The sequence below is a fragment of the Papaver somniferum genome, chromosome 5 (genome assembly GCF_003573695.1).
Source record: "Papaver somniferum cultivar HN1 chromosome 5, ASM357369v1, whole genome shotgun sequence".
Lineage (NCBI taxonomy): Eukaryota > Viridiplantae > Streptophyta > Magnoliopsida > Ranunculales > Papaveraceae > Papaver > Papaver somniferum.
The window spans coordinates 204,886,796-204,896,725 of record NC_039362.1 but is presented as its reverse complement, the minus strand read 5'-3'; the positions used below and the strand labels follow the sequence as shown (position 1 = coordinate 204,896,725).

Genomic DNA, 9,930 nt, shown 5'->3' with positions numbered 1-9,930 from the left:
ACCGGGCAGAGTTGACAAACTCCAACAGAAATTCTCGGGATGAGAACTTTGTCGGTTCGCGGACTGGGTTCGCGGGCTGGGTTCGCGGACTGGGTTCGCGGACTGAGTGTGCGGACTTAGCTTCACACACTAGTTTTTCAACTCCAGCAGAAAATCTCGGGTTTGAGAACTTCGGCAGTTCGCGGACTGAGTTCGTGGACTTGGCTCACGCCATTCTTCCGATTCTCTTGATCAACAAAGGTCGCAAAATTTGGTTCAAGGAATAGGACTTATACATAAATGTGTTTCCACAACAATGCTTATGTCCACATTGGTTATGTAACCTAAACTCTCATTCCAATCATTGAAACATTCTTCGTCAAAGCAATTTTCAAAGTGATTGAAACATATCATGACTTTCGTCACTAGGTAAAGATAAACTTGGTCGAAGCGGAAATCTTACCAACACATATTTCGAGATATAGATAGGCGAGGTATACTCCGCTCGAAATACCAACTCTGTATAATCAAAGTCTATATATAGCATACGACTTTTTGTCTTAAGAAGTAGGAGATAGAATAGATAGACTTTTGAGTGATAGATAAGTTCAAGTCTTCACATACATTTTTGTCGAGAAGTTCCACCGGTTCCTTGAGTAGTTCTTCTTCTTGTATGATGAATCGCCATGAAGTCCTTGAGCTCAACTGCACTTTCTATCCTAGTCCGAGACTTAGCTATAGTAGACTAGAAATCAAGACTTATAGTTTTGATCACTAACATTGACAAACATGCTTGAGATAGCAACGCATGCGAGTTAGGCGAGCAATGCTCTAACAAAATGGCCCTTTAACAAGTTCAGATGCATCATCAAATTAAAAATCTAAGATTTTTGTGGAAAACAGATTTCAGTATGAGCTTTAAAATGTTGAAAACATTGAGAGGCATCAGATTTTAGTTTCATGGGATAAATCCAATGAAACCTAGTAAAATCATCAACAAACAAAATATAGTATTTGTAGCCTTTTAGAGAAGGAATAGTTGGTTCTCACACATCACGGTGTATTAGAGCTAAGGGTTTTTGTGTATAGGGAGTTGAAAGCTGAAAAGGTAACTTTTTGCTTTTAGCAAGTTGACATGGATGACACAAAGTAGAAGAACGAGATGAATTTAAAACAATTTTATTGTCAGAATGTAACTGTTGCAAAATTTGATTTGATGGATGACCAAGTCTAGAATGCCACAGAGAAGGAGAAGCAGATAAAGTAGCAGCAAAGGAATATTGAGGTTTGGGCATATGCAGAATTGGATACAAATTATTAACTACTTTACCATGAGCAAGAACAACATCAGAGTATACATCCCTAATTTCATATCCATATGGATAGAACTTGAAGTAGCAAGAATTATCCTTTGTAAATTTAGCTACTGAAAGAAGATTGTGTTTCACAGCAGGGACTAACAAGACTTTATTCATCATGAAACTAGTTGTAGGAGTATTAATATGTGAAGTACCAATTGAAGTCATAGGGAGAGACTTACCATTACCAACTTGTACATGATCCTTCCCAGTATAGTTAGAAGTATTGTTCAACAGATGCTCATCTCCAGTCATGGGTGCAGTTGCACCAGAATCAGAAATCCAGTGGGATGAATTTGATGTAGAGGGATCACAGTAAGGACTTTCTTCATTTAAAGTAGTAAATGCCTGTTGAGGATTAGCACGCTGAGCTTCATTTTCTGAATTTGAAAAAGTGGGTGGATGATGTCTAAAATAACATCTGCTAGCATAATGTCCCTTTTTACGACAAATCTGACAATCAACTGAAGAGAAATCTCTTCTTCCTCCATTTGAACCACTTCCATTACCCTGACTAGAAGAACCATTTCCCTGTGAAGAAGTACTTCCTTGATAAAATCCATTTCCCTGAGATGAAGTACTGCCTTGATAATAACCATTCCCAGTATTTCTTGAACTATAACCAGAATTAGGTTTAAAATTTCCATTATTCTTGGACTTGCCTCTTCCATTTCCACTAAAAGTATTAGTGTTTCCATTTTTGCTATAGAAAGCAGATTGATGTTGAGTATCATAAACATTATTGGAAGTACTTTGTTGTTCAAGAAGCCATTGCTCATGATTTAACAGTCTTGGTTTTAGTTCAACAAAGGAAAAAGGATTCTCTCTATTTTGAGCAGCTATAACAAAAGTGTCAAATTCTCTCCTAGACCATTCAAGACATACATAACTAAGTCTGTATCACTAACTTTTTCTCCAATTGCTGCTAGAGAATCAACAATATTCTTGACATTGTGTAAGTAGACCAAGATAGTTAAGTTGCCTTTCTTGACATTATGAAGTTGATTTCAAAGCATATTCTTTCTTGCCATGAATTGGCTTCTAAAGTTTATTTCAAGGAATTCCCAAATTTTCCTAGCAGAGAACAATCTTAAAACATCACCAGAAACAGAATCTGTAAAAGTTGCCTTCATACAACTAACCACAAAACAATTAATCTTTCTCCAAAGAATCCATTCTGAATTTATCTTTAATACTCCATCAATTTCAACCTGTCTAGCAGGTTCTTGAATCTCACCATTCACATAACCATACAAATCAGTGGAAATCAAGATAGTTTCCATCTGATCTCTCCATAACAAGAAATTATTTGGTCCTAATTTTGAAGACACAAAATTAGAGATGTTGGTGAATGGAAAAACAAAGTCAGAAGAATTACCCATTTGAGCAGCGGAATTCGAATTAATACCCATATCTTTTCTTCGTCTGTAAACAAGTGTTGTCGTAGACATTAACTGGATCCGTAAAGATTTTGAAAACAAAGTTGTTGAAGAACCAGATCTGATGATAAAGAATATTAATAAAGTTGCTGAGAAAGTATTGAATTGTCGAAAAGTGTATATGAAATATAGATTGATTCTTTGTAGAACGATGAAAAAGATGATTGACAAAAAAATTTAGGGTTTGGAGATTTTTAGCTCAGGATCATCTGTCTGATACCATGAGAAAGCTTGTAAAACAATATTATTGATTAAAGAAAATATTTTTCAGACTTACTTTTTGTCTTGCTATTACAGGGTATTTATTATCTTATCATTGCATGACACACAAACATAAGTCAAGTCAATGTTGACTCATTGACTTGTCACACACTTGACTACTAGACCAGCACATATATGTGAAGATTATCTATACAGAAAGATATGTGAAGATTATCTACACAGATAGACTATAACACTTGACTGACACACTTGTATATCTCAAACATGGTGCGGAGATTGGTGATTTGACGATCAGTACGGAAAATTTTGATAGGAGAAACATGCTTCTGTTTGAGAGAAATATTAGATACGGATCTTGGATTTATCGGTATCCAAACTGATTCCTGGGTTATCATCAAGTGATCATGTAGAGGAATCTATTGCAATAACACAACCACAACTTGAAGAAATGGGTTATTATTCAATGCTAAAAGATTTCGGAGTTAGAAGCTGATTTGAAGAAGTTGAAAGTTGCTTCAAAGACCAGAGAGGAAGAGACTGAAACCTTGAAGTTTTACTGAGAGGAGCTACATTGACGAACAAGAACAGATCTTGCACAACTCTTTGGTAAAAAAAAACTGGTCATTTTTTAGACTTGTAGAAAGTTGGATAATTTGAGGGATGTAATATATGGATTATTAATGGAATGCACTGCATTTTGATTTTGTCTTTGTGAATTCATCTTTGTAGTAGAAATTTGCTACAATTTCTCACCCAGAAGAAGCAGAAACTTCAGTACAACACTTAGAAAGCATACAGTGATGTAAATTTGTATCAACCCACTGTCTCAAAAGAGCAAGACTACTTTCAATTTTAGGAAACAGTATGAAGATAATGCCATTGGCCAGTTAAATGTAAACTGAAGTTACAAAGAAAAAAGAAAGAAAGAATGAAGACAGTAGAATGACATTGTATTACACAAATCCTACTTATAAAGTTGTCTCAAAAGAAGGTATAGTGTTCTGATACATACATACACATACTTCTAAAACAGTTTCGAAGTAAAACAAAGCCAAGGACACAAGACATTGACGCAACATATTAGTTTTACTTTCCTGGATTCTTCTCAATCAATAGTATTTGTTGATCCTTTTCTATAGGGTAACTTTCTTTCCCTTGTTTTGTTTTCTTACATGACAGTACACCAAAATCTGGAAGGGCTGAAACATAAATGATCTAGTAAAACTGACACCTCCAGCTTAAGGTTTCCATGGCGCTGGAGGTGGTGGAGGAGTTGGGAACATTGGTGGTACTGCTGTGAATATCGTATTCTTGTCAATTAAGGGTGTTGAAGGTTTGCCTTCACCTGATAAAGCAATGAGCACAGACACCAAACCTGCATTACCTGCAAGTGTTGGCTCGGTGTAGTTGTAGTTTGTTCGCACATCACGGAAGCCATCATGCTTATCAGGTCCACCAACCATGGCTCCAACTAGTATATTGGGGTCTGGCTTATGAGTATCCCTCCATTTCCATCCTCCTTTACAATTATATCTGACTCTGTTCTTAGGAATCGAGGCTCCTCTGTGATGAACATGTTTTGGATATTTATGTCCAAAACCTACAACATAACTCATCTTCCTAGGATTTTTCCCAAGGATATAGTTGACCTGGAGAAAAAAAATCGTAATAATGCATTTAAAATTGTGGTCTATACAATAATGACTGTGTTCTTCAGAGCATGAACCCAGTGAGGCACTAGAAAGCAGCAAACAAAAGCAAAACAGTAAGCACATACCTGGGTCTTGGCAAAATCACGCAGTACTTTAGTTGAGTAGAAATTAGGTCCACAATACCACCCAGGCGTATCTGCAGCTTCAAGATAATCGGCATACAAGGTTGCCAAAAAGGCAGCATTGACAACATACTGGAGGGGCTGAGGAGCTCCATGGTTCAATTGAATCAAACCTCCTACAATAGGTCCCAAAATCATAATAAAAATTAGAATCATTTTAAAATTTAGTGACAAACACCAATAGGAAAATCTGAAAGATGAGAGTTCACTGTACCTTTAGTTCGATTAAAGCTGGTAAAAACTGGTAAGTAAGAGCACATGATTATACTCGTCTGATTATGGAAAGTGCTCAACATATCTTCATACGGGTACCCAGGACTCAAGAAAAGTCGTAGTCTACTCAGGAGAACCTGAAAATGAGAAAACAGCATTAGACTATCTGTCATTGCTCGAGGAATTCCCATAAAGCTTAGTTTAAATTTTCATGGCAACCGTGGTCACTCATGCAACTATACAACTGAGCTCGTTTGAGGAATTGCTGCAGAAACTTTTGATTCAGAACCAAGAAGCTCAAAAAGGACCCCAAAAAAAGCTAACATCGTAATATAAGACGAAAAGGATACGCCTAACTTGGAAGCTGCAGGAATTTAGTATGTAGTGGGATAGAGATGCAACCAAGTAAGGCTTACTAGCAATAAGGGAAAATAATAGAAGCCTATGACAAAATCAGTGAGAGCCAGAACCAGTCAATTGACTTACTTGAGCACCAGTAAGTTTGTTTTCCCAGCTGAAAACACCGTAATTAGGACCACCCCAAAAAGCGCCAGCATGTTTAGCTAGACCCCGAGCAGTGGCAAGTGCAAGGTAAGAAGAATTTCCAGTGGCGTAATACATCCATGCTCCACCCCAAAGGAACTCGTCCCAGTAACTGGTGGAATTATAGAAAGTCGCAGCTTCTGCACTTCCAGCACTGTACCTTCCTCTTTGATCCCGTGCGAATTTGAAGAGAGTCGCAGCACCATGGACTAGCTTTTTTGAATAACTCTTGTTGTCTTTGAATACGATGGATGCGGAAGCTAAAGCAGCAGACATTTCAGCTGCAAGATCTGAGCAGGCATGACACTCATACACTGGCCTTGGATAGTCAATGTCCTCGGGCCTCGTCCAGCAATAATGGTCATTTGGAGTAGTACTCCCCCCTGAAGTGTCTCCTGCTCCAACCTGCACAAGCATATGGAAATGAGAATACGAATGAATTTAATGATAACTTGTAAGGTGGTCTTCAGCATAATTATTAATCGTTACAAAAGTTGGAAGTTAAAACATTTGTAAAAGTAATTAAGGTTGGGTTCCTTGTGCCATGGGTAGATGATACCAAGATATGAAGGTAACACCACATTTTGTGCCACCGCTAAGATGTGACTCTACTTTGAAGTCTTGAACAACTGTTAACTTTTACCAAACATAAAGGGATCAGGTCTGTTGTCTTGCTTAATAGATTAAGAGACCCATTAGAGTAACAATAAAAAGACGTAGGGGCAATAAAATCTTTGGCAAATCTCATATTCCAACTCTATAATTAGCATTCCTTGTGCAGATATGGACTGAAACAAACATACTAGCGACAACGTTAACTGTAATTACGTAGTTACCATACATATCGTACATGTAACAGAATGGCAATAAAGGATAACCAAAAGATCATTAACATGAAAAACAAAGATTACCTGTGCAGCGATCTTGTCAATAGTATCAGCAGAATTATTAAACGTCTTGAGTAAGTAATCAGTACCCCACTTAATAATCTCCTTGACATGGTTAAGCTCACCGACAGCTTCATATTTGTGACTGTATTCAATTACACTCCAACTCAACATAGTCATTGCAAAAGATTGTGGGAAATTGAACTTGATTGCATCTCCAGCATCATAATAACCACCAACTAAATTCTTATTAGCTGCGTCATCAGACAATCCATCTTTCATCCCAGAATTTCCCCTCCAAGATACATTATTATGCTTTGGTAATGGTCCAGCTACAAATTAAAAGAAATCAAATTACATAAATTAGATCACACAACAACAACAACAACAACAAACCAATCAATCCAATTCTTAAAACCATAAACTCCAAGATCTTATCAAAAATTGGCAAAAGAGGCATATAATATGACATCTGAGTAGAGATCTAAGTTCAATTCAAGCTAATCTAAACACTAAATTTTTCCGCAAAAACGAATCGAATCCATGTAAATACAAAATTCATTATACTTACATCGTTGAGCATTGAAGAACATGAGAGCTTTATGAAGAGCTTGAGTATAATTATCCGGTGGAGGTTCAGGATGATGATGTCTGGGAACAGTTTTAATAATCAACACAATCAAACCAGTCAAAAAAGCAGCAGCAAGGATAGTACCAACAGTCCACACAAATATTTTCCTACTGACAATAATGCAACCAAGATCAACATATTTCTTCTTCTTCTGTTCACCAGGACCTAACAACCACGACTGTTGTGTTTCATCTAATGGTCTTGATAATGCAGCTTTATCAAAATCATTCAGATTTCTACTCCTGTCATCATCTGTTGCTGAATCTGCTGCGTGTATTTCTAATGGACCTCCCCATGGATCTCTTCCATACATCTTTACTTCAAATTAATGAACTAAAACAACATGTATCAGTAATTAAACTGTGAAGTGATAACTAGCAGAGTGAGATCTGAATCTTAGTCTCAGAATTGAGCTGTGAACTGCGAACTGATACAGAGATCTGGTGATGGAGAGGATGAAAAAGAGAAAGAGAGAGGATGCTGTGAAAGCTTCTTCTGATTTTGTGTGTGATTGCTGCTTAATATTATTATTATTGTGATGATGGAATGGAATATTGTGTGGATGGTGCTGTTGAGTTGGTGGTGGTGGAAGAAATGTCGGTGTTGCTTAAAAAAAAGAGGAAGAAGAAGAAGGAAGGAAGGTAGTGAAGTGGAATGGCTGGTTCTTGTCTTTCACTTTACTTTACTTCCCTCTCCTGACCTCTTTTGGTTTGGTGGTTTTAGGTAGTGAAAGAGATGAGATGAGATTAAATTAATTAGTTAATTATTAATTATTGATATAAAGATGTTAGATTTGTTTATGTGGTGTGTTTATGCTGTCTCTGACACTGACAGTTCTACTACTACAAAATTTAGGTTCTGCTTCTAGATTACACCAACTGAAGTGGGTATAGTTACACACGTTAATCGGTTGCTTGAAGAGAGATTAGAGAATCTTAACGAACAAAAGCCACGCAAAATCTAAGACTATCTCCGACGGCTGGAACAAGTCTTCTCTTCCGTTGTTCAGGGGTGCCTGTTGGCGACCAAACAGAAGTAGTTTTGATGATATAAAGTAAAATCCTGTTTCTTTTGCAAAAATGTCATTTCAGGTGTTTTTAAAAGTTGTTTCTCCGAAATTAGTAGGGTGTTCGGATACAAGTCAAAAAGGATTTCTTTTTTTTTCTATTTGTTTTAGCCGAAAAGTCAAAAATTAGTTTGTAATAATTTATAGAAGCAAAAGTAATCTGAAGTAAATTTATCTTTTTGTTTTTAAAAATAGAAGTGTTTCTGCTTCTCCAAAAGTAATAGTCACATGTTTTTGTGGAACTTTTTTTCTAAAAAATTTCTGGAATGGCATGCGGATCGGGGTAAAAACCATTCAACTTCTAGTTGTGAAACAATCTATTAGTTACTAAATTAGATTTTAAACTTGATTAAACGGAAGATTATTTTTGTCCATGACATGTTTAACTTTAAAACTAATACCCCGTCAAATTTTAAGTGACTTGTATTTTTACCTCACAATGACAAGCTACGGTGATGCTCTTATTAAATGGAGTTTAAAAAATGTCGAATCCAATGTTGTTACATGTATCTTTGAGTGTTTTCCTTACCCACCACGTATGTAAAGTAGGGTGAACAAGACGAACAATGCACCCCAATTAACTTGCGAGTCCAGCTGTTCGTTCAAACGGTGGTGTGCATCCCAAAGGAACAGACATATTTGACCTCAAGTCGCTAATTACAGCTTGTTCGTCCCAATCAAACATCCTCATTTTGCTATAATTTTGACTTTTCTAGTCGTATACGTAATTGGTCCAGTAATTAAGCAATTTTGTAGTAGTATATATCTAAAGGGTAGGTGTCGGTGCTTTGTCAAGATTTCTTGTACGCATATACCATGTGCATATACATGTGAATATATAATTTACATAGTTTATTCAGATAATCATTAATCACTGTTTTATTTTACGTAATTTAGTGAGAAAGAATTGACTGATGATGATTAATTATTATTTTATTTTATTTTGTGTATAGACTTCGATTCATGTAGCCTTGGTGTCTACTCACCCGATCGAGAAAGAACCAAACAAATATTTTTACAGCTCCTGTGGTTGTTGCTTTTTTCTGGTGAAACTATCAAAAATGCTTGCCAAAGCCGAAATTTAAACATTCTCACAAACCCGACATTTGAGTTAACGTACAAATATTTTAATGGGTCACATGGTTCAATCAAATCAGTATCATCGGAATTAGTTTAAAACGGAAGACGATGGATTAAGCAACTAGCGTTTGTATAGCTTTAATTTTACACTTTTAATTTTAAAAGATTGTATGTTGGTTTAAGAATCTATCTAAATTTTGCAACCTACGCATTACTATTACTATCAGCTTTGTTCGGTTTATCATTTTTGAATGAATCATACTTGCTTTAATAAGCAGCCACAATGCCCAACGTTACACCTTGTTTGTTTTTCCCGACTCATCATCAGAATGCTTTGACTCATACGGATTTGACTGATATTATCTGATTTTTCTGGATAGGATTCAATATGTTTGCCTTTTGAAGAAACGAAATTTTTAAGGTGGAAGATCAACATGAAAGGAAAGAAAAATGCACACCCCCCCCTAAAATCAATTTATTTGATGGAAGATACCATGACATATCCTTGAGTTTAAACAGTACTTTGGAGCCAGTGAAGGTGGAGGTGACCATGCCACCATTTAGAACATTCGGCATGGACTCAAAATCGTACAAACTACAAAGATTGAGAGAGAGAGAGTCATCTCTTGGGATTGACGGCAAGAATCGTCTCATCAGTACGTGCACCCTATAGCAACA

General features: G+C 36.4%; 1 protein-coding gene across 1 annotated transcript; it reads right to left on the bottom strand.

Moving 5' to 3' along the window:
* Nucleotides 1-3,863: 3,863 nt before the first annotated feature.
* LOC113284399 (endoglucanase 25-like) lies at nt 3,864-7,680 on the bottom strand. Its single transcript, XM_026533845.1, has 6 exons — nt 7,047-7,680; nt 6,500-6,807; nt 5,532-5,993; nt 5,047-5,182; nt 4,776-4,948; nt 3,864-4,647 (listed from the first exon to the last, which is right to left on the bottom strand). Exons 1-6 carry the CDS (start codon nt 7,417-7,419, stop codon nt 4,237-4,239), a joined length of 1,863 nt encoding a protein of 620 aa, XP_026389630.1. The 5' UTR covers nt 7,420-7,680; the 3' UTR covers nt 3,864-4,236.
* Nucleotides 7,681-9,930: the final 2,250 nt, after the last annotated feature.

What these genes read in the sequence shown, in the direction of transcription:
- LOC113284399 (XM_026533845.1), bottom strand. Translation starts at nt 7,419, where the DNA reads ATGTATGGAAGAGATCCATGGGGAGGTCCATTAGAAATACACGCAGCA. An exon ending in GTTCTTCAATGCTCAACGAT is followed by an intron (nt 6,808 to 7,046) that starts GTAAGTATAATG and finishes TTTAATTTGTAG; the next exon opens with CTGGACCATTACCAAAGCAT. An exon ending in TTGACAAGATCGCTGCACAG is followed by an intron (nt 5,994 to 6,499) that starts GTAATCTTTGTT and finishes ATGCTTGTGCAG; the next exon opens with GTTGGAGCAGGAGACACTTC.